Raw genomic sequence first — 26,434 nt, 5'->3', positions numbered from 1 at the left:
TGTATATACTGTATATTATATTATGTCTTTATTCTTTATATATATACTTTGCTGCTGTAACAGAGAAATTTCCCCATTGTGGAACGAATAAAGGAATATCATCGTTTTTTTATCCTCATGTTATTTTTTATTTGTCTGTGTTTTGTTGTTGTCTCTGTGTATGACACTAAAACATACTTGGCAATAAATCTCTTTATTGTGGTTCTGATAATAATAATAAAAATGCTCTAAAGTGCTTTGTCTTGATCCAATCACGTCTCAAGTTTTCACGCATGCGCAGCATAAGCACGACGCCTTCGTGAATTTCCGGCCGAGCTTCGTGTCGTTGTTCGTGAATCTTCGTGCTCGCTCGGGACTTTCCGTGAGTTCCCGATTAGAGAGTCGTGCCGCAGTTTCGTCCTTGCTCGCGTTGTTGTTGTCTGCGGTGACGCGGCGGAGGTGTACCCTGACGCGGGCTCTTACGTGTCGGACTGAATAAAAAGTGGAGCTCCGGAGGCCCGGGAGTGACGCGAGAACAGAGAGCGAGTAAGCGAGTCCGTGACCGGGTAAGGAGGAGATACGCAACGCAAATAAACGCGCGTCTAGTTTTCAGCCATGGCGTTTCCTTACACAAAGCGATCATGGCGGCGGTTGCGGGCATGTTGTTGTTTCACACACAAGCTACACCGAGCCGCTTTTAGTCAACGACTCAGTCATACTAAACCGGGGGGAAGCCTAGAAATATAGCCGTGTTCAAAACACACACTTTAAATCAGCAAAGTTGAGATTTAAAGTATAAATCAACGATCAAACCAACGGCTAGCTTATAGCCACCAGGAGAATGTTTATTAGCGCACGAGCGCGCAGCATTAGCTGGCTAGCTGAAATAGCTAACCATGGAAGAGTACATGTACACATACATATATATACATACATATAACTATATATAGCATTAGCCTGCTAACTATACGTTACAGAACAACACATAAGTGTTTAAAACTCTTCAGATGTAACATCAAGCTGTATTTTACGGACTGATCTCAGAACTGCACCTAAACATATCGTCCGTTTGGTTAAAAATAAACAAACAAAAGTACACAAACGGTTCCACCGTTAGACAAATATGAATTAGTGACTCGTTTGTATCGTTGTTTTAATACACCTTGCAAACTGATGATTTTATTTACGCGTGTATGTTTTATAGTTAGTCGTGTTTTTTTTTTTTATTTCATGTGAAAACCCGACCTGGATTGAATGACATTTATGAGCGGAGTCGTTGCGGTTCTTTAAGACGAATCGACTCACCAACACGAATATATGAATATATATATATATATATATATATATATATATATATATATATATATATATATATATATATAATCTTTAGGGTTAATTGCTACGGGGTTTGTATAGTGCCTTGTTGATTTGATTATATCATGGTTTTTTTAAATCCAGCTACGAATCGATGAATCAAAGTTGCTCGTCGATTCACTTGAACGAGTAGTTCAAAAGAATCGATTCTTTATAGTGAGTACTTTTTTTCGTCTCTGTGTGTGTATGCGGAAGTAAAAAAAAAAAAAAAGGCGCCAAAAGATACAAGTCGTCTTCATGGCGGACTAATTGTATTGCACTGTTGCAAAATTCACAACAAACACATTTTCTTAAATCAATAAATAAATTCACTGTAGGCTACATTTTAATCTAGAGTAACTGTAATTATGATAAATCCCAGCATTATATATGTCATTGACTTCATCCAGCATATGCAGTTCATGACCAGGTATATTAATACCCCGGGCAATCGATATATGGAGCATTGGATTTGGGCCAAAGGTAAAACACGTCACAATGGTGCAATACCAGAACTGATCAGATTTGATCAGATCTGTGCCAAGATAACCGATTTAGAACCGACCCAGACTATGAAGTATCTACTACTGACTAACAAGTGCACAGACTAAAAGCGCAAAGCATTTGCCCCCATCATCTGGAGATCGTGATCGCTTGAAATGATTCACTGGGTGGTTTTGTGCAACTCTGAGAGAAAGCCTTCACTCACCCAGATCTTTAGCTGTTGTAGGATAAAAAAAAGATCAAAACAACACCAAAGAAATGTTGCATCTGGGTTTACGGCGTATATTTATATTTTATTTATTAACATCCCTCCCAAATATGGCACAGATCTGGTTTCATAAACAAATAACGACACTCCCATATTTAGCAAAACTACTTCTATTCTAAGCTAATTGCTCAAGGAGAAAACCAGACAGCAGTTATCACCTCACACATGAACTAAACAAATAAAGACTGTTATGTGACCCACAGACCATGATATTCCCAAGTGGTTTATTACTGTCCTGTTTTATTACTACCAACCTGATACACTTCGACATATAAACCTGTACGCCACAGTTACAGGTCTAATGGGTTAAGAAGCATGTTTACTGCATCACATACCGTGTTCGTCGTCTCACCATAAGCAGTGATTTTTCTCTCTTAGCTACACAGGTGTTAATCGTTTTTTTCCCCAGTTTACATTAAATGTTTAAATTTGAACTTTTAATAACACGAATGTTATCCCTATAGTCCTTCACATATCAGAACTTTACTTTTTACTGTCAGAAAACTGCCACTGGAGACACTTTCCATATATATATATATATATATTAGATACACTACTGTATAGTTATATGGATACCCTTTCTAAATAATTAATCTGACTAATTATTACTAATTATCTTGAGCACCTACAACAAAAACAAACCAGTGATCGTTTGGCCACGTGTTTTACACCAGTTATCATTATGCAGAAATCAGCACACATTTGTATTATTTGCCTCCAGCAAACACTTAGCTGTTTTTCTGACATTATGCCAAAAGAGTATTTAAGATTTCGTTTCTCCACCGAGGCACCGAACACACCTTTAGTTGACTGAATGTATTTGATTCCAATTAAACATATAGATAACATTTTTATTCATCAAACAACTCATTAAATCTAAAAACACCCCAATAGGAACGTGTCCTGTTTTTGTTCTCTGCCTGGATGTTAGCCGCTTTGTGAAGTCCACAACATGTGAAGTGACTCGGGTGTAAATGCCTTGTCCCCTCCTCAGGCAGGTCGTGCTAACCAAGTCCACCTCGTTTTCCCACTGCGGCTTTTCTAAATGACCATGGACGCAGGAGCAGACGTGCAGCAGGGCAGCGAGACCGCTGTCTCCGAGACAGATACGCAGCAGATTGCCACCCTGGCACAGGTGAGCCGGATGCTTCGTCTACACCACGCTGCCGGAGGAGAAGAATTAGAAAGCGTGTGTGTATGTGAAGACGATTTTCGAACCTTTACTATCATGTGATACTAGAAAAGTTTTGGAGATTTCAACTCCGTTCTTTTTTGCTCTTCAGAAATTTATGAATGTCTCTTAACAAACCCGAGGCAATAAACTACCCCTGGGTCAACAAGGGTGGCACTTTAGATCAGTTTGATCAGATGATCTCAGACTTTGCGCGTCATCATCACTGGATCTCTGGAGTCCTCGCTTTTTAAATACTGATTTTTAAGCAAGGGGCGATGTGTTAGTAATCCACCATGAAGAGTTTTATGTCTCTTCTACCACAGCAATAAACTTTTGGTCTATTTATAGGTCCGTGTAAGAATGTAGCAAGAAAACATAATTGCTTCCTGTTATCAATTAAGCTGGCAGATGTAAACAGTCTCAAAGCGAATAAGACAAAAACATGCGGCTTGTCATGTTACTGGGAAAACGCAAAACCTGAGGGCTTTCCCATGGTGGGATGTGCTGACACTGGAGACTCCTTCCCTAAATGTTATTTAACATCTAAACATATCAGACCTTGCAGACCCAGGAAAGTTTTGACGCTGTGCACTAGTTGATTAGACAATGTTGTTAGTAGTAGTGTATTTAACTTGTGGTGTTTTGTTTGCCCAGTACCTACAGCATAAAGATAGTTCTTCATTACAGTACCGTGTCATTGTAAAAACATTTCTGAACTCTGTGTGTGTGTGTGTGAGATGCAGGTTTCCATGGCAGCGGGCCAAGCCTCAGCCACCGGGCCCACCGTCACGCTGGTGCAGCTGCCTAACGGTCAGACGGTGCAGGTTCACGGGGTGATCCAGGCCGCTCAGCCGTCCGTCATCCAGTCTCCCCAGGTCCAAACCGTACAGGTGAGACAGGCGAGACTTCCTGCATTGCTGCATTCCTGCAGGGCTGTTTTTTTTTTTTTCTCACTGACTGACTCTCACCCCCCCCCCCCCCCCATTTGCTCTCAGATCTCCACCATTGCTGAGAGCGAGGACTCGCAGGAGTCAGTTGACAGTGTGACAGACACCCAGAAAAGAAGGGAGATCCTCTCCAGGCGGCCCTCATACAGGTCTGCCGCTTTCTCCTACCCTTATCGCCTCGAAGCTCTCACGTCTTTGTAGGTCATCTTTTGTTTAGCATTGTTTAAATTCGATTCTTTGCTTTCCAACACAGAAAAATCTTAAACGATCTGTCCTCGGACACTCCGGCCGTGCCTCGGATAGAGGAGGAGAAAAACGAAGAGGAATCGGCACAAGCCATAACTACGGTCACCGTGCCCACCCCCATTTACCAGACCAGCAGTGGACAGTACAGTGAGTGAGACCATGAGATGGTTTTAAGTACTGCATGATAACCAGTTCATATCATACACGTATTAGGGATTAGTTCACCGTCTGAAAGTCTTTCTGCTCCATTGCCTCTCTCAGTCGCCATCACACAAGGCGGAGCCATCCAGCTAGCCAATAACGGCACAGACGGTGTTCAAGGCCTGCAGACTCTGACGATGACAAACACAGCAGGGGCCCAGTCAGGCGCCACCATCCTGCAGTACGCTCAGACCAGTGACGGCCAGCAGATCCTGGTGCCCAGTAACCAAGTGGTGGTGCAGGGTGAGCAGCTCATCTGTATAGACTCACACGTGGGATTAATCACAGACTAATCACAGTCCATACAGGATGTCGAACACACTGTTTACTACTCACATGGTCAGAAGCCTTAATTAATGTTCTGTAACAGCTTTTCAGACACATCCCAGTTTCATATCAAAGCGCTCATTTCTATAGTGACGTCCACGTGGAATTGTACGGTGGTCACTCCAGATAAATAGATTTAAAAAGCGTCTTTAATCGTCGAAGTTCCTGTGGCGTGACACATGTTTAGCATTTATGGAAGCAGTCTGTAGTGCCTGTGCTTTGTAACAGTCAGTAAGCTGCTTGTTGTTGTTGGTTTTATTCATTTATTTCATTTCATATAAGAAATAGAGGAGCAGCTGCTGACTAACTCTAAATCAAGTACAGAATAGAACGACCGAGAATCTCACGTGGCAAAATCTTCCGGCTCGATAACGTTAACAAATCACTCTTGCATTTTAGACGCCATGTTCCTCTTCGAGCCTCAGGACTAAATTGGCAAATTTTTTTTCTCCCACTTTCTAAAATCAGCAAGGAACCGTTTTCTGAAATAGCTGCTGGTTTTTAGTCACAATGACTTGGAACGAAAATATTCGTTTCGCGCTTTTTATTTATTTATTTAATTTTTTGCTCAAGATATCAGTGCAAAATTTTGAAAAAGCGATGTTGCAGAAGCCAGTACACATTGTTAGCCTAAACTCAGTCGAGATCAATCCAAATCCAGCCATAAATCTTACAACTGTTTTTAGAAAAATTAGTTTTGGTCAAATTATGCAGGTCTTTTACTATAAGCTGTGCTTTGTTAGAGATATGAGAGATTTTGTAGCGCTTTACTCGTAGCTTCATGTGTGTCTTTAGTGTAGTTTGTATCCTGCTCCATGGCTAATGTGTCCTGTCTTCCTGTCACGCTGCTCAGCTGCGTCCGGCGACGTGCAGGCGTATCAGATCCGCACAGCGACATCAGGCACCATCACTCCCGGAGTGGTGATGACATCAGGTCAGGGAGGTGCAGAGGAAGCCACACGCAAGAGAGAGGTCCGCCTCATGAAGAACAGGTACAGCTCTCACACACACACACACACACACACATGCACAGTGTCTGAAGCTTGTGATAGGAAAGTAGGACAAGTGTCCAAGGTATAAAAAAATAATAAATGTTAAACCTGAGGCTGATTTAACGTGTTCTTTGAGTGTAATGCTGAGTTTCGGCCACAGGGAGGCAGCGCGGGAGTGCCGTCGCAAGAAAAAGGAATACGTGAAGTGTCTGGAGAATCGCGTGGCTGTGCTGGAAAACCAGAACAAAACCCTCATCGAGGAGCTGAAAGCACTTAAGGACTTGTACTGTCACAAATCAGAATAACACACACACACACACACACACAGCAGACATATTGCGCTTTTCCCCAGGTCCTTTTGAGACAGTGACTCTTTCTCTTACACCGGCACCTGGGCAGCAGTCTTTTCTTTTTCGTATCTGTCTTTTTTTCTTCCTTTTTTAAAAAAAAAAAGATATCGGCCTATAAGATCTGAGCAACTCTTCAAATCGAATGCCTTTATTGTGTTCTGTATTAAAAAAAAAGTCAAGAGCACCTCGTGACACGTAAAACTCCAGAGCGAACCAACAGACGTGTTAACGAGGCAACGCAGACGCAAAAACACTCGACTGCTTCACCGCGGTCACGATTTCAATCAGCCGGTTCCCACGATGCACCGTGTCGGATGGCCACGCCTCTCTTCAATCACGCTGACTTTTCGGGAGGCGCCGCTCGTCTGATATCACCAAGTGGGACTTCAGTGAATTAACAAGACAACTGTTGGAATTTCTCTCTGCTTAGGTTACTAACACATGAACCCTATTTTGATATGGAAATTCTATGGAACATGTATGTAAATGCTTCAATTATGGGTTGTTTTACCATTTAACCTGCAGCTTGGCTTCTTTCTTTCGCCTGCGGCGTCGTCGCATTCTTTGCATTACAAGAAACGGGACGTCCGATCTTTCCAAATCCGAATAGTTGTACGCTTTTCAATCCAAGAGCTACGCTTGTAAAGCTATTTTTATCGTCCATTGTAACACATTTAATCATTCACGCCAGTTTTTATTCTCAAGTTCATCGTGTTAGGGATCCATTCTTATCCATTTCATCTAACGGGACCCAATCCTACAACACTCTGTGCTGGAATCTGTTTCATTTTTATACTCGCGACGATTTTGCTTTATACCTACGACTGGGATTTTAAAAACGAATCCTAGATTAAAAACAAAACAAAACAGGCAGCTTTGTACCTGTATCTAGCTCTCAGTGCTGAAATGAAAACCCATATTATCTTATGTTTCTGCCATTGAATGTAGCCATCTGAAACAATATTATATGCATCCTATTTTTAAATCTGCTTCTTTTTTTTCTTTTTCTTTTTTTTTTTTTTTTTTTTTTTGTCATTTTCTGTATGCGTTGTAATTTTAATTATGTGTTACATACACACATGGAATACAGTGAGTAACTGCCTCCTGGAGCCGGTTTTCTTCCAGCCATCATTCATTGGTTCTTGCTGATTTTCTGTTATTTGGCATGTAGATCATGCATGCCATGGTGTGTGTGTGTGTGTGTGTGTGTGTGTGTGTGTGTGTGTGTGTGTGTGTGTGTGTGTGTGTGTGTGTGTGTGTGTGTGTTTAACATGCAAACCAAGACACTATACTTCTGGAGGTTCTGTTATAGGAAAATAATCAACTTCAGGGTGAAAGTAGTAACTCAGGTCACACTGTTCCTAATTCTTCCTTATTTTAATTAACTGACATAATTATATTAATGTAAATTCACCGAATCATAATAGACGTGTGTCACAGTGTATTTGGGCATCGGCCTTTTTATTATTATTTTTTTTTTAATCTAAGATTAAAATAAGATAAGAAGGGAAAAAAACCCTACTGGAATATACGTAGTAGGACTGAGCCAAAATTAGGAAACACTGCCTTAAATAAATTGGGTGATTTATCTGACTCGATGTTATGACGTTGCTGTCGTCCCCCTTTGGCTGAAAGCTTTCTAAAAGCATCTGTTCAGAGGACAAGACGGACTCCTCGGACCCGACGCTCGCCATCTGAGCTCCTCTTCCTGTGCAGGAAAGGATCAGTATGATGTTTTTAACCGAAGTCGTTTTCCAAACACGGAGAATTAAAGCCTGAAAAACGGCATCGGGGGAAAATATTTCCGTTTCTGTACATTTGCTTTATTTATATCTAGTTTGCTGTTTATACCCCTGAGGTGATGCTAATCCTAATGAGCTGTTACCTTGTGTTAAAGAAAAAAGGATCTTGGTTTGTAATCTTGTTTTTCACTCCCATTTTCTCCCTAATATGGTCGCCTGCCAGTTCTCACCTTCCAGCCATATCTCTGTAATCACATGACGGCGCACAAACAGGGAGAGGCACGAAGCCACGATTTCAGACTGCTGTGTCACAGGGCAGAGCAGCACAACACACAAGAAGAAATCTCTGTCCGTCCTCTTCAGGTTTGCTCCTTTGGCTACAGTTGGCTGTGGCATCATCTGGATTCAGAGTCATAATCTCCAAATGATGAGGCAAATGCCTTTCTGTTGCACCACTTGGAAGCACTAACAGCAGTTTAACAGCAGTTTAAGTGCTGAACAGTAGACAAAGCCCTGTGCTCTTGATTAGCCCCCGCTTGTCGTTTTTTTCAGGGCCCTGCAATTAGAGGCCTCTAATCAGTGCTCTAAAGTCTGTCGTTTGTAACTTTGTCTTAGCAAACATTAATGCAGCTTTGACCCAGAACTGGGAAGCAAACAGAAATCTTTTGTCTCGTTTTTTAAGATCAAAGATCAAGAACAAAAAGGAGGAAAATGCCATTAAGTAGGAAAAAAAGGCACAGAATAATTTCTCCTCAGACTTCCTGTAATTCTGTTCTCAATCATCTGAACATCATCTACAGAAGAGCTTTGCTTTGTGTTGAATGATTTGCTCCAAATGGTTCATATCTATCTATCTATCTATCTATCTATCTATCTATCTATCTATCTATCTATCTATCTATCTATCTATCTATCTATCTGTCTATTTATTTATCTATCTATCTTTATATCTATCTATCTATCTATCTATCTATCTATCTATCTATCTATCTATCTATCTATCTATCTATCTATGTCTGCCTCTGTCTGTCTGTCTGTCTCTATCTATCTATCTATCTATCTATCTATCTATCTATCTATCTATCTATCTATCTGTCTGTCTGCCTCTATCTATCTATCTATCTATCTATCTATCTATCTATCTGTCTGTCTGCCTCTATCTATCTATCTATCTATCTATCTATCTATCTATCTCTCTGTCTGTCTGTCTGTCTGTCTCAGTTTTTTTCTGCTTTCTGTCCGAATTCTGAGACATTTGTGTGAAATTCTCAGGAAATGAGCAATTTCTGAAATACTTCATTCAGCTTTGTTCTGATATTTAATTTGACCATCAACTTATTTATACACACCTGTTTGGCTGATTGCATAATCACAGGACTGAGGGGATGTGTTCCTGTCAGAGTAGCCGGTGAATGTACTTAACCTCATTGGTGTTAAGTAATGACGAGTGTGTGTGTGTGTGTGTGTGTGTGTGTGTGTGTGTGTGTGTGTGTGTGTGTGTGTGTGTGTGTGTGTATGTGTGTGTGTGTGTATTTATACAAATACTTTGGTGATTATGCCAGAGAAGTGGGTGAAGGAAGAAAAGGAAAGGAAAGATGCAAACAAATCTGTTGTTCTTTGCTATATCCTGACAAATGGGGAGTTATCACATAGGAAGAGATTCTATTAGAAGATAAATGGAGAGAGCAAGAAGATGTGAAGGATGAATAAAAGACTCTAATACAGCATCATTTGGTGACGGGAACCTCAAACCTGATTTGATTTACGGCATCAGAAACCTATTCAGATTTATCAAAACGCTTTTAGTGGATGATTATTTTATAACCCTGTGGTGAAAGTAAACAGCTTCATCCTAATCATTTTCCCCTCTGCAGCTTTGAATGTCGTTTGTAGCTAAATGAGAGCGTTACGTTGAACAGGGATCAATAATGATGACTCCAAGCTATTAGTATTGTATCGATACACCAAATGATTAGACCGACAAATGACCCATTATTGTGGCTCAATAATGATAAATTATCAATAATAATAATTATTATTATTATATAAATGGTCAAAATATGAGCTTTGATGAATTATTGTGTGTAAGCAAAACTATGCAGTGATGCACCTTCAGCACGCTAAATAAAGCTTGTTATTCGCATGAGGTGCTTCCCTTTGTGTGCAGAAAGACAGCAGGCATTTATAGCCACCAAACTGCAATCTAGACAATAATCTGCGTGCAAACACACACGGCTGATTTCCATCAGCTTCCCTACTCGGTCATTCGCTAGTCACATTTGATTAGCGATCATTGATATGAACGGAGTGATTGCTTTTGCCCTGCTACAGCTGTGACAGGACCAGCTGAGGTTGTCCACTGGAAGCTATATGGTAGGACACAAACTTTCTTTCTGCTGTCTCTTTTCTCTCTGCTTGATCATCAAGAAGGCAGCCATTTTTAGCCTGAGGATTGTTAAGTAATATACATTATACAGCCCAATGATCCATCTATCCATCCATCCATTCATCCATCTATCCACACATCACTTGCTATCTGTTCATCAAAGATTCTTCTTCAGGTCTGTCCCTAAAGCAGATCTTTAAGTCAACACATTCATCAATCTATTTGACCCTTCTATCTATTTTGATTCTGCTCTTTCTCTTTTTTCTCTTTTGATGCAACTCCTCCATCCATCCATCCATCCATCCATCCATCCATCCATCCATCAACTGTCTCAGTTTTTTATTTTATATCTAACTCTAAAGCAGATTTTTAGTGTCATATCTACTCATCCATCCAATTATCCCCTCCCTCCCTCTTTCCCTCTCTCCCTCCATTGATCCCTCCATCCATCCATCCATCCATCAACTGTTTAAATTAGCCCATACATCATCTTAATACTATACTTTCAGTCTTTTAGTGCCACTTTAACCCATCCATCCATCCATCCATCTATCCCACTAATTATCCAATAATATATCAACTCTCTCAATTCTTCTTTCAAATCTGAGCCCAGTACCACATCACCCCATCCACCCAGCTATCTGTCCAAAATACAGCCATGCATTTCTCAGTTAATTATCTAGATTCTGTGCTTTCTCCTATCATTCATTTAATATCATGCCATCGTATCCACCTACTCATCCATCTACCCATTAGTATCCACCTATCTCTTACATCTGACCATTGATTCATCTCAACTAGCTATCTAGCTTCCTGTTTGTTTGTTTGTTTGTTTGTTTGTTTATCCTCTCATCATGCATCCTATAGTCCATCCAACATAAAACCTTTCACATATAGGTTCCTAAAACACACACACACACACACACACACACACACACACACACACACACACACACACACACACACACACACACATATGGACAGAGGCAGAGACAAAGACAGAGACATGGCCAATGTTGGACCCTTCAACCAGACACTTAGCGCATCCTATATTAATCACTTACAGTAAACAATGATTGAAGCCTGTTTGTCTGAGTCATATTTCCTGTTGGCTGTATTTCCTCATTCTGGGATTTCATTAATGTCCCTTTTATGAAACAATTCATTGTTACACGGTTCCTACAAACAGCCTGCAAATTATAACTAATTAAATTGTAATTAACTAACAAATGGTGTATGAATACACCGGAGCCAGCGTTCTTTTTCTCACTGTCTCGCTGAAGCAAATGACTCGAACAAGAACTCGAAAGAGTCTGTGAAATCAGAGACAATACGATGCTTAAATCCACATGCTTGGAAAGGTATAAGTAGTGCAAGTTGGAACGATTTTCTCTCAATTCTTTTACAAGTAGGCAGATTAAACAAAGCTCACTGTAGCTTTCTAATTACAGTTTGAATTAAGTCTCTCGGATTTCTCTCTCCGCTCATTCACGCTGCTTTTGTTATTAAGAGTACAAAAAAAAACCCTTCCTCGTATGTATCAAAATCACGTTTCCATTCATTCGAATAGGATTCCTTTTCAGTCAAGTAGGCTCATGTATCCTCATTTAGGAATATGCACAGGTATCACACAACGACAAAGGTCCATTCAGCAACTCAATAAAAGCAGCGTAGTGGGCCATGTCTGCCCGAAGTCCATTACTTTTCCATTTGGAGACGTTCAATTATCCGCGAGAAAAAGTGCTACGAGCGTGAAAGGACATGAATGAGGATTCAAGAACTTAATTTCACTGGGCTTTTTTTTTCTCTTCACAATCAGATGCTTCCTGACCACCTGCAGCAAGAGAACCAGTCACACAAAAGGTCAGCCAGACAATGAACAGACTTATAGCTCATAGCATGAGGAACAGAAAGAAATCACCGAAGGTCTTGTTTACTCTTTTCATTTATATGGTACCTGGTGGAATTTGTTGTTTTGTTTTTCTTTCTCAAAGATAGCAAGGAGAATCGTTTTTTTTTTTTTTGTTTTGTTTTTTTTGGAGAAAAGAATGACACAATTACATGTGGTAGGGTTTTACAAAATATTGTAGGAATGTTGCATTTATGATCTATGTTTTATTATGACTGGCTTACGTTTAGAAAACGATCTCAGGGCGACTTAGAATTCAAAAGAAATCTACATTACAATATTAAACATAAAGATTGGAGATTTTCAGGAGCAATTCTCTAAACTGGACTCCTCCTGCTTATAGAAACCCAGAATTATTGGTTTAAGCATAAGGGAACAATATTGAATGTGTTCTTATGGTCATTGTCTTGTTTAACCTATAATAATAATAATAATAATAATAATAATAATAATAATAATAATAATAATAATAATAACTGTATAGCACCGTTCATTTTATAAATAAAATGTTATTAATAAATAAATAAATAAATAAATAAATAAATAAATAAATAAATAAATAAAAACACAAATTGCACAAATCAAGAACAATAAGAATTTAGGATACAATAATGATAATAATAATAATATAATTTTAAAAAATGATTTGAAATGAAAAAAAATAATGACTCAAACAAAATATATATCGATCACAGGCTAGCTTTAAAAGATATGCCTTCAAATTTATTTTACAAATATCGATATTTAACAATTGTCTAATTTCAATGGGAAAAAGATCCAAACTGTAACGTCCTAACATCCTAACAGAGGCGACCTGCTATAGAATATCCTGATATTTCGCTGTTACATGATTTCATCAGTCTTCACCATGCATCCATGTATAAATGCCATATTTGACAGCCTTAATGGAGGCTTCCTTCCTCTTCCGGTGTTTTGCAGCCATGCCAATTGTGTTCATGACCAGAACGTGTCACAAGACGATGCTTCTATTCGAATCTCCATAATTTCCAATATTAATCACGATGAGGCTGCGTGACGTTCATCTGCTGCCTTTTACAAAACATATAGAAGTGGCACCTTAGAGTTATGTAATTTAACAATAAACTAAAAACGGTCAATTTTCCTTCCCCTTCATTCTCCAATTGTTTACATGCTTGTGTTGATTTTTAACATAATCTTTACTGATTTTCCTGAAGGGTGCCAATAATTTTCGAGTTGACAATTAAATACCTTAGGCTTACTAGATTATTTTGTTTTATAGTTGATAACGGTGTTAATATATTAAATGTATAGCCATTTAATGTTTTAAAGTTCTCTTTACTATCTTAGGTATGCGAGAACTAGTGAATAATCCTGCATTTCCTCCAAGCTTACACAGATCTGTTTGCTTTCCAGCCTTAACAAGCATATCAGCTCGCTAACAAGGCCGTGACGACAGTCGGCTAGGGATGATGAATATGTCTATTCCCGAGACACTGACAAATCCCATTTTCACTCTCAGGACTCTCCATGTGTCCAGACACATTCTATTTTCTCTCAATAAGCTGCCTGCGATCCAATGCTGGAAGGGTAATTCTTCCTACGTAAACTGCCCAGAGGAGAGGCAGCTGCTGCCGTCATCCAGATATAGTTCTCGCTGCTTGTGATGTGTCGTGTCTTAAATCACACACTTCTATTATACGGTATGATACAATAGTCTGTCAGAAAGATTACCGTTTCTAATGATAGACTAAAAGGTGGTGCGCGTGACATACGGCTAAGTACGGTGACCCATACTCAGAATTTGTTCCCTGCATTTGACCCATCCAAAGTGCACACACACAGCAGTGAACACACACACACACACCGTGAACACACACCCGGAGCAGTGGGCAGCCATTTATGCTGCGGCGCCCGGGAAGCAGTCGGGGGGTTTGGTGCCTTACTCAAGGACACCTCAGTCGTGGCCAGCCCGAGACTCGAACCCACAACCTTCGTGGTTGTGATGTTAATTCACATTCTAAATGTATGGAAAAGTATTGAGGTGCTGGTTAGCCAGATGCTAGCAGTTCACGTGTATCCTTTACCTTTTTGTGACATTCCTGGCGTCTTCCTGGAGTCTGATGCCTCAGCTTGTTTGGATCCTGGTGGAATTGTTTCCAAGGCAATTGAGGAGAAGAACTCCCTGGATTTGTCAGAAACCTCGCATTTGGAAGAGCTCAAGTAGGTTCATTTCTATAGCATATCGAATTTGTTTTATTTCAATATGCTAACCTCTCAGCTCCAGCTCTGTATCTCTGCTGTGGATAGCTGTGATGGACTGGTGACTCCAAATATCTGGACTCATTTATCTGCCACATTGAAATTATACAAAAAAGCATATACATCACAGTGAAATTCTTCAATTATTCCAGCTTAGGAAGTTGGGACAAGAGCACAAGGTCAGCCATGCTACAGCACTTCTAGAGCAAAGAGGCTTGAAAGACTTACGTACAATCTCAGCAGTCGGTGGCTTGGCGGTGTTTGAACCTATTGACCCACTACTGCCACCTATGGGGAAAAATAATACACTTACATCGATACACATACAGCCATAACATTAAAAACACTGACAGGTGAAGTGAATAGCATTGATTATCTCGTTAAAGTGGCATTTCTCAAAGGGGCGATATATTATGCAGCAAGTGAACAGTCAGCTCTAAAAGATTGGGAATCAGGAAAAATGGCTAAGTGACTTTGACCGAATTGTGATGGCAAGAGGACTGGGTCAGATCATCTCCAGGACAGCAGGTCTTGTAGGGCATCCTAGTGTGTACTGGTTAGTACCTACTAAAAGTGGTCCAAGGAAGGAGAACCGGTGAACCGGCAACAGTGTCACTGATGTGCGTGGTGAGTGAAGGCTGATCAGTGTAGGTGTATACAGCCTTTAAATGTTAACTAAACCAGTAGGAATACACCCTGATTGAGGTACCAGTGCCCATCCCAAGCGACTATGAAGGAACAAATACATTAAAGTTGATAGATCGTGCAGCCATTTTCTCTGTGACAAATCTTTGTATATCCTTCAAACTTTCACCACTGACAACTAGTACTAATGTTTTGGATCTGCTTATCATGTTAGACATCTGGTTATGATACCCTATGTCTATAGCTTTGAGCATTCATTCATTCATTCATTCATTCATTCATTCATTTTCTACCGCTTATGCGAACTTCTCTGGTTACGGGGAGACTGTGCCTATCTCAGGCGTCATCGGGCATCGAGGCAGGATACCCCCTGGACGGAGTGCCAACCCATCACAGGGCACACACACTCTCATTCACTCACACACTCACACACTATGGACAATTTTCCAGAGATGCCAATCAACCTACCATGCATGTCTTTGGACCGGGGGAGGAAACCCCCGAGGCACGGGGAGAACATGCAAACTCCACACACACAAGGCGGAGACGGGAATCGAACCCCCAACCCTGGACGTGTGAGTCAAACAAGCTAACCACAAAGCCACCGTGCCCCCCTTTAGCTTCGAGCAGAATAGTTCAATTTTGCATCATGTTTACCATGAGTAATCTTACTTCATTCTCATTTCCCAGCAATTTTCTGCTGACAGTCTATCTGACTTGCTCTCTGTATGTTGCGGATAGTATTATAGAGGAGCTTGATGATTACTGCGTTGTGGCTATTATCAGCTGCTAGTTATTGTTTTTTATATTGCAGCAGTGAAAAAAATTAAGCGTATTTCAGTCACACTTGCAATTTTTCGATGACTCTGTTATAATTGATGCCTGTGCTCCAAGTTCCAAACATTGTGGACATTGTCTTTGCACTGGGAAATGGGAAAAAATTGAAAATTAAAGAGCAAGTCAGTAAAATATCTCAGCTGTCATAGCTAGATCATAACGCTCCAAAATATTTAAATGTGAACTGTTACGGTTTAAGATGTCAGGTTGCCTCAGTAGCAAAGAACCTGGAGTACAAATGTCTGGAACTTTCGGGAGAGTACTGATGATTTGTATATATTTGTTTAGCCAAAGCTTTATCCACATTCAATCGCAGGGTTTGTTCAAATTGTTGGACATGACAACATAACCTTCTGGGACAGAGCGCTAGGACGATAAAACGACCCGCCGAGAGGTCTGAGGATAGAGGCGGGAAAACATCAAGGAGACGACACGAAGGACATCTAGAGTGAGCAAGCAAAATCGGGAAAGGCAGGGGAAGCGTGCTGGCTTGTCTTTGCTCCATGATTAATGGGTATGGTTCTGAGCCGTTGACCTTGAGCTCTCAGTCATTACAGGTGGCTGCTTATGGGAGAAAAGGCAGAGCAGATGGGAAACATCATGCCTTGCATACTAACATAGTGGGACATTTCACAGTATTAACACATTGGCTCAACTCAGTATTCAACATGTGCTGTTGTAGTCATTTAGAGACACCTGATGAACAATATGCGATTCGGTTGCGAGCTTACGAGCTTAGTTCCAGTGTTTGAACACTAGACAAATGCCCTGAATTTTTGGCAGCAAGGTTAATTTCTTCATTTACGAGAAAATAGCAGTTTGTAAATTTTCGAGACTTCTGTTATATGGCCACCCAATTCCCTTGCTTCATGTCTCCACCTCACTGTTAAAACTACGTATGTTTCTCGAGATACCTTTTAGAGATAAAAGATGATCTAGTTATCTTTTTAAAGCTGGAGGAGGAGCTCATTTCTTGGCCAGAAAAATGGGAATCCTAAAAGAGTCTAGTCATGTTTTTTTAATTGTGAATGAATGGACACTTTTAAAACGAGCTCAAGTACATTGCTCGGAAGGAACGAGGACTTTTTTCTAAATACGGAAACAGATACAGAAACGAACAGGAGGTATGTTACTGATGTTTTGAAAAGCTTGTCATAAAGGTTCACAAAACATCTGATTAAGACTAGAGGTGTGCATTGGGACTCGAATCCTGCGAATCAACAGAATTCAAATTCACATAAACAGGAATATTTTTACTTTCGTGAAGCTGCAGGACAGAAAAAGACCAAACCATGGAACAGAACAATGCATTTATTCATCCTTAGTAACTTCCTGGTCAGGGTCATGATGACTTTGATTTAGGCTACAATTAGGCGATAAACTAGCAGTTCATCTGCATTACAATCCAAAATATTAAGTCAAAGTATTATCAATTCAGTCAGTCAGTCAAGGTCGTAATGATAATTGTATCAAAATACTGTACATTCATCCAGAAAAAGCACATATGGTGTCATTTCTCCCATTTCCCACATGCTGTGACGTCGTCGTACATATTGTACTTGTTCTCTTTTTCACATTCAGGGTAGATTTACAGCATTAATGCAGTTCTATTTTCAGGGTTTTCCTTAGGATATGACATCATGATGCCACCTTTAGGAAACTTCATCATAATTATGCCTCTGAGTCCCCATCATGACCCTCATGACCTCCAGCACAGAACTCGTGGTTCTTTGTAGGTGACTTTGGGGCCTTAAGCAGCACTTTTGTTTCTTTTGTATTCTTTTTTTGTTTTTTTTTCTCCACACCAAATGCAGATGTATGACACGATTGGACAAACCATCCGCAAGATTGAAATTTATATAGTGGGATGTACCGGCGCTTGTACCTCATGTATTATTCAAGTGCTGGCCCCTGATCCTTGCTCGGATGCACTGCTAACGTGGCAGTTTATTTTCCGTGGTGCCCCCTTCAGATACGCTTCACCTTGATATCAGCATGAACAGTGGAAGGGGGGTGAAAAAAGAAAACGCAATGCCTTCTCTGCATAACAATCAGCATTTGAAATGCAAATCAGCCCTAGTTGATGATATAACATCTCATCCTATTTTACATTTCGGTTTTAAACCAGTGATTTTGTTAACTTGTGGGCTGTAAAGCAGCAGAGCTCTCTTGTCCTTCCTGTAATTCTGCGTGGGAGATGGCGACGCGTTCCATTTTTTCTGGCGTAAACACATCCTTGGTATATCATCTCTTTCAGTAACGCACAAGCCCTCTAGGTAAATACCCACCCACAGCCACTCATAGACACACCGTGACACATGGCAATCCTTCGATGTCTTAAATTACACACACTGGGTTTATATTAACAGCATCGATATTGCAGCAGGCGTGGCAGCCATCCATCAATGGGGCAATTTCATCACAAGCCGAGGCCCATTTCAGAAGAAATAAGCACAGCCATTTATCAAAGCGAGTATTGTGAAGTGAAGCCTGGTAGCCTTACGGACGCACATCTTTATTAAAAGTGCTGAAATGACTTGTACCTCCATCTATTGTAGTCAAAGCGAGGCTTTCAATAAAGCTTCAGGAGTTCTACTATGGCGGCACACAACATGAATGTTTCCTTAGACCCCTTTGAGTATAATAATAATAATAATAATAATAATAATAATAATAATAATAATAATAATAATAATAATAATAATAATAGTATGTGCTTGTATACACATGTTAGACTTCACCTGTATAAATCCATTTAAGTGTATTAGCTTTTTACACCCTTATAACCCCCTTAACATTAGTCATGAACTCAATGTTCTGAGTGAACTCAGTAACCCCAGTGAAACAAAATTATGATTCAGAGCTTTTTAGAAATGAAGCAACAGCCAGATATCATGAATGACTCATCTTAGTATGAAATGATTGACTCAGGTCCACTAAATTAGATAAATAAAATAATATGTTAGAATTAATACAATTCCAAACAAAGCATTTAACATCTTAGATGTGCATTATTGTACTATAATTACACTAAGATTTATTTGCTTCTTATTTTATTTGCCATTCCATTTTTTTTATATTATTTTCAATAGTAAGCGATTCATTTTTTCATTAATTTCATTTCTATTATCTGCAAAAAAAAGAGAAAAACCCAGAAATGCATCAGAACAAGTTTCTTTCTTTCTTTCTTTCTTTCTTTCTTTCTTTCTTTCTTTCTTTCTTTCTTTCTTTCTTTCTTTCTTGAAAAGCCTGGGAACAAGTATAACTATTTACTAAGTTATTTATTCATTCTGTTTCTCTATTGTCTGCAATAATAATTAAATATTCACTTTACTCTATTTTACTCAAACTAGCAACAAGACAAAAAAATTCAGAAGCCCTGAAAAACCATCCATTTTCCTCCAGCCCCATTCTGCTTCACCTGCTCACTACCATTTCTCAGTAGCCGGCAGTGAAGACCGTCCATCCCTATAATGCATGTGTAGTGCAATCACTGTCCTTTCTCCATCTGTCTTTGAGCACCTAATATCACCCACAAGGCACTGCAGCACAACCCCATTTCATCTGAGAGCTCTCAGAAAAATAGCTGACTGCGCTTTGGCTCTCATTTGGACAAACATTCGAACGCATTTGTGTTGTAAGTGCAGTGTTACATGAGAGGATGTTTAAAGAGGTTTGAAAATCTGCTCAGGCAGAAGAAACCTCACAAACCTTATTCAGACAAATATCCGCAGTAGGATTACATACTGATAATCTTTAAGACAAGACAAGATAAGACAAGACAAGATGTCATTAGCACTGTAAAAAGAAGTTCAGAATGAACTGCAAGCCAACAACTTAATATCTGTTCAATCCTTCCTCAAGAGAAAATAACATCATTCAGCTAAATCTGGTCTTAAATTGAACAAATCCTTTAAAACGATTTGCAATGAATGAAATTAATAAATTGTATTCTGTGGCTAATATTTGCAAACAAGGTTTCGAATTCGGTTTTATATAAACTCAGTGGCAGTGTGTAAAATCCTTTAGAACAATCTAAATAAGTAAACAGGAATGTAAACAGTGTCAAAATGGACCAAAAAACACAAGAAAGAGAAAATGGTCAGAATTTTGAAGCAAAATGAAATTACAAAACCTTGTGACATGCGAGCACGGTGGATCTTAGGCCAGTGGTGGCGATGGATGGAATTGGGTGGAGAAAATAATAAATAAATAAATAAATAAATAAATAAATAAATAAATAAATAAATAAATAAGTAAGTAAGTAAGTAAGTAAGTAAGTAAATAAATAAATAATAATAATAATAATAATAATAATAATAATAATAATAATAATAATAATAATAATAATAATTGCAGTTTTTGGTGGCACAGTCTTTTACAAAAGTTTACAAAAGTATTTGTAAAAACACTCTTCAAAGTGGCCACTATTTTAGCCAAATAATCTACTGTTTTGTAACTTTTTGTCTAAAATTTTCGAATTTAAAATTTTATTTATTTATTTTTTACAACAGATTATTGTAACATTTTTACAATTTAAATAAAAAAAACATTTGTAGATAACTTCAGATTGTAGTGTCATGTGTTTTGCTCCAGACTTGAACAATGTTTAGAGACCTTGCAGGAAATTTTGTCTTTCTATTCTAAAATTTGTTCATGTTCGTTCATTTCCTGCTTTAATTTAAATTTGGGTAAAAATCTGGAGATTTTCAGCAACACAGCATGCATGATCTCATCAGATCTGTCTTTAAGGTCGGCGGTAATTCTGAACAGAGTAATGAGCGATCTCTGAACATGCGAGATGGTTGAAAACTGCATTGTTTTATGTCTTTGTTGTCTACATATTGTTTCACTTTCTTTAGCTAATTTTTATCCTCCTGCCTGGTCACTGAGCAGAAATGCCAGTGTTGGGTCACACATTATTATCATTATCGATTGGGTTTCGGACAATATGTCGATTGTTGCAGGGGAAGAATTTAAAGCAGCGTCTATCTAATTTTCTTCTATTATGCTTTTTCATTAAAAAAGGTCAATACAATGAGTGCTACTGGTTTTATGGTTCTGGAGAGCTGGAGGTTATTTATGTCACAGTACAGCATTTAGCAGCAACATCAACCACAGCATGCGTCATTCAAGTGGAACAACCAAAATTTAATCACTTTGGGGAGCATAAAAAGGTCAGTAGTGGGATAGTTGAAGCAGATTTATTGAACCATGGACCCCACAGACCCAAATGGTGTCATAGAAAAGGTTAACTATGGGATCGAAACCCAAAATTGGACTATGAGATTTCACTGAGAACAACCCATACATACTCAAGGTAACAATCATTAAAGTGTCAGAGAATTTGCACAGATTTGTGGATTTATCAATTTAAGTCATACATAACATCGATCCTGATCTGGAGAGATCATTTGCAGTAAAATGTTCTTGGGTTTTAATTGTTCATGTCGAGGTCTAATCTTCAATTCATCCTTTGTTAACTCAAAGTGAATCATCAGGGATCTCCTGAAGAGACTTGACGTCACAGATTCTTGACTCAGGCATGTTCAATGTCATCTGGAGTAATGGTTTGTTTGAACATAAATAATTGAAGTCTTTTCACTTACCCAAAAATTAGATTGTAGATTCTGTTGAGTGCCAAAAAGATGTGATGAATTTCAGATGGTTTTGTCAGCGTGTCTTCTTGTTTGCGTGATATTTCAAGGACGAGCGGTTGGATGTTTGTTTGTTATCCAAGCATATCATTCCATTAAAGCAAGGTCAAGATCAAACATCTGAAATTTTGTTTTTTTCTTTAATAGAGCCTTTTCTATTCTCTTTATCTATCCTTTTATCCATCCATCTATCCATCCATTCTCCATTCACTCAATATTTATATTTCATTTTTCATTTTACATGGGAGTGCACACAGGGTGGAGATAGGAAGAGGACCCGAAACCCTGGAGGTAGGAGGTAAATCTTCTAATCAAGTATATTAAACAAGTATTTCAGGCATACAAATTATTCACAACAAGGACTAGACTTGGAAGATGAGGTCTTCACATCAAATTGTTGGCGAGGACGTCCTACCCCTTTCTCCCCAATTTGGTCACCTACCAATTCCCACAAGCTAACCGTCTACTATTGCTGACAGCTACCGAGCAAACGCTGTGAAGAACAACACATGCTCCCTCTGAGACGGTGAAGCCAGCCAGCTACATCTTCTCAAACTGCTGCTCATGCGTAACACATTTGGAGGAAAGCACTGTGAATCCCCCACACATATACAGTATGAGCTCAAAGACTCCTGTGATTGGTTAGTGTTGCTGTGATTGACAGGTGAGCAAGAAAATACCACCCTAACCGGCTGTCCACCGGAAGCTACGGCGTCATCGGGAACTCGTTCGATCTCATATCGGTAAGATGAACACTTTACACTTGCACCGTTTGGCAGCTGATTAGCATCTTACTAATAAACAAAAGTGTATTCTTACATTTTAGGAAATTAAGCTTAATGCTATAACGGATATTCTAAAGTTAATCTAAGTTAATGTGTGAATGGACAGGGGTTAATTTAGCCACTGATGCTCAAAGCAGGTGAGCAACATAAAGCCGGGGTAGAAAAGATGAAAAAGTACTTCAGCTTTGTGTATTTGGTGGAAAAAATACTGCTGAAAAAGAGAACGCTTTGTGATGAAGAGATCGAAATGAAATGGTTCCTCTAACAGAGCCAGAACAGTCACATAGATGCTAAGTTTGTTTTTTAAATCTTTTTTTTTTTGGGGGGGGTTTAAAATTTGGAATTTATTTATTTTTTTTTTAGATTTTCACTTTAATGCCTTATTAATGTTGAACAACCTACAGAAACACTTAAAAGTCAATGTGCATCTTTCACTAAACAACCTTGAGTTTAAATATGTTGTTTCTGTGATATTACTATGTGTTCGTATAAGCGGTAGAAAATGAATGAATGAATGAATGAATGAACGAACGAACGAATGAATATTACTATGTATGTGTTTTATGTTCTATTATGTGTTGTTGTTTGATATACAGTATTTTGAATGTATATGCACTCTGTGCTGAATTTGTGATGTCTTTTGTTTATGACTCCATCTTACAACCAAAATATCCTTTGTTTAAGACCAATGAGTTATTTGTTCTGTTTGAATAAAGAACATGCCAGGCACAGGAGCTCCATTGACAGCCCACCTGTAAAGACATCTAGGGTCTCCACCTCTGCTGACACCTTTAATGGCCATCGTTAATGCCTTTTGTTTCCAATGGACAACGCCTTTTTTTATCATCCCACTGTAGAGATCTCTACCACCACCTCTTTTGACAACTTTATTGCCCATTGCTACGTGCCTTTTCTTATCCATGTCTAACGGCTTTTGTTGCATATAATTTTTAGCTTAGTATATAAATACTCCCTGTCTGTCTTAATAAACTTTGAAGAGCATTGTTAGTCAAACCCTGACCCTGCGTGGTTCTTTTGGTAATTCTTCCCTGATCTCAGCTCAGCGTTAGAGGCAGCATCGAAATCAGACTTCTTTTACAAAGTGAACCCAAAAGAAAATGCTACCTTTGTGTCTTTAAATGTTGTTGTGTCAAGGGCTGCATTTCTTGTACAAAACATTTAATGAGTTTTGATAAGTTTTTATTGTTACTACTGCTTCAATAATTAAACCTATGTGTTCTTTTGTGATGGTCATTTGTGCCCTTACTGATATTTTCATGTTCACAAATTGGCATCTCTGTAAATTTGTCCGTAGTATGTGAGTGTGTGAGTGAATGAGAGTGTGTGTGCCCTGTGATGGGTTGGCACTCCGTCCAGGGTGTATCACTGCCTCGATGCCCGATGACGCCTGAGATAGGCACAGGCTCCACGTGACCCGAGGTAGTTCGGATAAGTGGTAGAAAATAAATGAATGAATGTAAAAGAAATGAAAAATAACACATTCTGTCTTAACCCATCTTAACAACCTTAAAGTATAATCACATTAAATGTCACAAATAGTTGTTATTAAAAACTCACCTCTTTAGTCAGGCGTACACACACATAATACATCCCATAAAATTATGCACCAATACTTTAGACTTGCACCTTTTTTATGAACAGCAGATATGTTAATCCCTCTACACTGCTTTTCTCTTTCTACCCATCCCGAGGCATCCAGACATTGTACAGTACCAGCTCCGATCGTCTTCCGTGCGATGAAGATTTTGGACCTCCACTGAGATGAGGCTGACTCTATGAGAATCCTGAGACATCTACAGATCTACCAGCTCCAGACTCTGTGATACCAAGAGGAGGTCTGAACTCCATGTGATCTTTACACCAATTCAACACTTGTTTGTCTGTATATTTGTAATCACACCCTCTAGTGTCACCCATATGAGGATAAGATTCCTCTTTGAGTCCGGTTCCTCTCAAGGTTTCTTCTTTACCAATTTAAGGGAGTTTTTCCTTGCCACTGCTGCCTGAGTCACCTCAGACTTGCTCATTGGGGATAAATAAATACATACATACATACATACACATTATGAACTATATATATATATATCTTAATTTCTTACTATATTAATTCTTTTTCTCCTTATGTTTACCTTCTGTTCTATGTTTATGTTCTGTAAAGCTGCTTTGAGACGAAGCCCATTGCAAAAAGCGCTATACATATAAACTTGAATTGAATTATTGAATGATTGATTGATTTATTTATTCCATTGAAAAACACATGCTTTTCCGTGAGTCATCCATTATGCGTTATTTTCTTTGTGTCCAACAAACTTGGGATGATTCTTGATGATTCATTACCTGAAGGTCCCTGGAAGAAATGATGAATGAAGGAAAACAAAGTTTCCTAATTTTTCCCTTTTATTTTCAGTAATATTTTGAGGCGGATGAAGTCACATCGAAAGTACAAGCCTGTTACACATATTATGATTGAAAGTAAATGATTAATTATACATCGTCCTCACGCCATAGGAGTGCATCCTAGTTAACCAGTAATGTCACCAGTAATGTGTTAACACACTTTAGGAACGGTTCAATGCATGTTTTCTGAGATTCAGTAGTGTAAATAATAATAAACAAATGATTGAACAACGTGATGAAATTGTACTAATGAGGATGAACAAATTGCTACATACTGAGCTCGCCACTAAACTGCTGTATCTGAATTCACAGTGTTTGGCAAACAGATGACAATTAACACAACAGGTAGATCAACAGAACTCCTCTAGATATGCGATAGGAGGCTGTTTGGGGTTTACAGATGATTAAACAGCATAATTTTGCATGACTTTCAGTCCAACAGCATTACGATAATAAAAGAAAAGGTTTGTGGTTCACTTTAAATTCATGTCTCCAGCTTTCGGGGTCTAAGTTTGGTGTCCCGTTTGTTCTAGGATTTTTATATAATAATTTTTATTAGCATGAAAGAAGGCATGCTTGCTAAGATTAGCGCCATAATCCACCTGAAAGAACTGGCATGTTAGCATAGCTGTCTCAAATCCACTTAAAACCCCACAGAAAAGACTTTATCATGCAGCCGGCCTCATATATAGGCCTTACACAAATGTGACAAATAGACTTACCCACTAACCCCCCTGTGTAATGAATATTTAGCATTTAGGGCGCATTTCAATTTGATCTATCATCATGTATCTCCTCTCATGGGAGCAGAGTGCAGCGATAAACTGCTGTTAAATATGGATGTTCTCCAGGACAGGCAGACAGAAAGAGTGAAAGAAAAGGGAGGGAAGGAGAGTCTCAGGTTTATCGAGACAGTGTTTAAGCAGGCCTGCTGTTCCGAGGAGATAAAGCCTCATGGTGGAGCTCGCTCTCAGAGCTCAGATGGGCTAGTCACTGCAAGTGGGTGACGGCTCAGAGCAGAACCGTCCCTCTGATCCAGAACCGGCTTTCCTTACCTACAGGACAAAGTGGCAAAAGGGCTCTCACAAGCTCTGATTCTCTACTTCTCTAGTTCCTGCATGTCTCAGATACGGATCGTTGTTGTTGGTAAAACCTGCAGTTTTTCAGTCTCATGCTGTAGGGAACGAGAGATTTTCCCAGACCAGGCTTTAGAGGCTTACAGTTCCTCGAGCACTAAAGCTCGCCGTCTGGGGTGAGAAATCAGAGCGGAACTGACATTCAAAAAGCAAATACATCCAGCATTCCACTTAAAGCTGAAATACTGTATAGTCTTGTCCTCATTTCCTGTGTCAGAGACTTAGGGGTTAAGGCTTTCCTGTAGTGATTTAAAAATTGGGAGCTGAAATCTCATACACTGTGTCCTTGAGCAAGACCTTTTACTGTAAGCTACCGTCAATCCACTCGCAGTTTGTT

The 26,434-nt window shown here is 39.2% G+C and overlaps 1 protein-coding gene across 4 annotated transcripts; it reads left to right on the top strand.

The window, feature by feature from the left end:
- The first annotated feature begins 318 nt into the window (after positions 1 to 318).
- On the top strand, positions 319 to 7,472 carry creb1a (cAMP responsive element binding protein 1a). Of its 4 annotated transcripts, none has more exons than XM_047803449.1 (8): positions 322 to 545; positions 3,099 to 3,299; positions 4,022 to 4,168; positions 4,274 to 4,374; positions 4,479 to 4,618; positions 4,733 to 4,915; positions 5,853 to 5,991; positions 6,152 to 7,472. In XM_047803449.1, exons 2-8 carry the CDS (start codon positions 3,150 to 3,152, stop codon positions 6,294 to 6,296), a joined length of 1,005 nt encoding a protein of 334 aa, XP_047659405.1. In that variant the 5' UTR covers positions 322 to 545; positions 3,099 to 3,149; the 3' UTR covers positions 6,297 to 7,472. The 4 variants fall into 4 exon arrangements, with proteins under 4 accessions (XP_047659404.1, XP_047659403.1, XP_047659405.1 ...); XM_027163901.2 differs by having other exon boundaries at positions 325 to 545; positions 3,099 to 3,239; XM_047803448.1 differs by having other exon boundaries at positions 319 to 545; positions 3,103 to 3,239; positions 4,022 to 4,374.
- The last annotated feature ends 18,962 nt before the right edge of the window (positions 7,473 to 26,434 follow it).

Source organism: Tachysurus fulvidraco, chromosome 18 (assembly GCF_022655615.1).
Source record: "Tachysurus fulvidraco isolate hzauxx_2018 chromosome 18, HZAU_PFXX_2.0, whole genome shotgun sequence".
In the NCBI taxonomy this organism is placed as follows: Eukaryota; Metazoa; Chordata; class Actinopteri; order Siluriformes; family Bagridae; genus Tachysurus; species Tachysurus fulvidraco.
The sequence above is the reverse complement of the archived record's forward strand: the minus strand, read 5'-3'. Positions and strand labels throughout refer to the sequence as shown.

Excerpts from the sequence above, each read along its gene's own strand:
- creb1a (XM_047803448.1), top strand. The coding sequence starts at position 3,150 with ATGACCATGGACGCAGGAGCAGACGTGCAGCAGGGCAGCGAGACCGCT. Across the intron at positions 4,619-4,732 it reads GACCAGCAGTGGACAGTACA|TCGCCATCACACAAGGCGGA; the intron begins GTGAGTGAGACC and ends TGCCTCTCTCAG. Across the intron at positions 4,916-5,852 it reads TAACCAAGTGGTGGTGCAGG|CTGCGTCCGGCGACGTGCAG; the intron begins GTGAGCAGCTCA and ends CACGCTGCTCAG.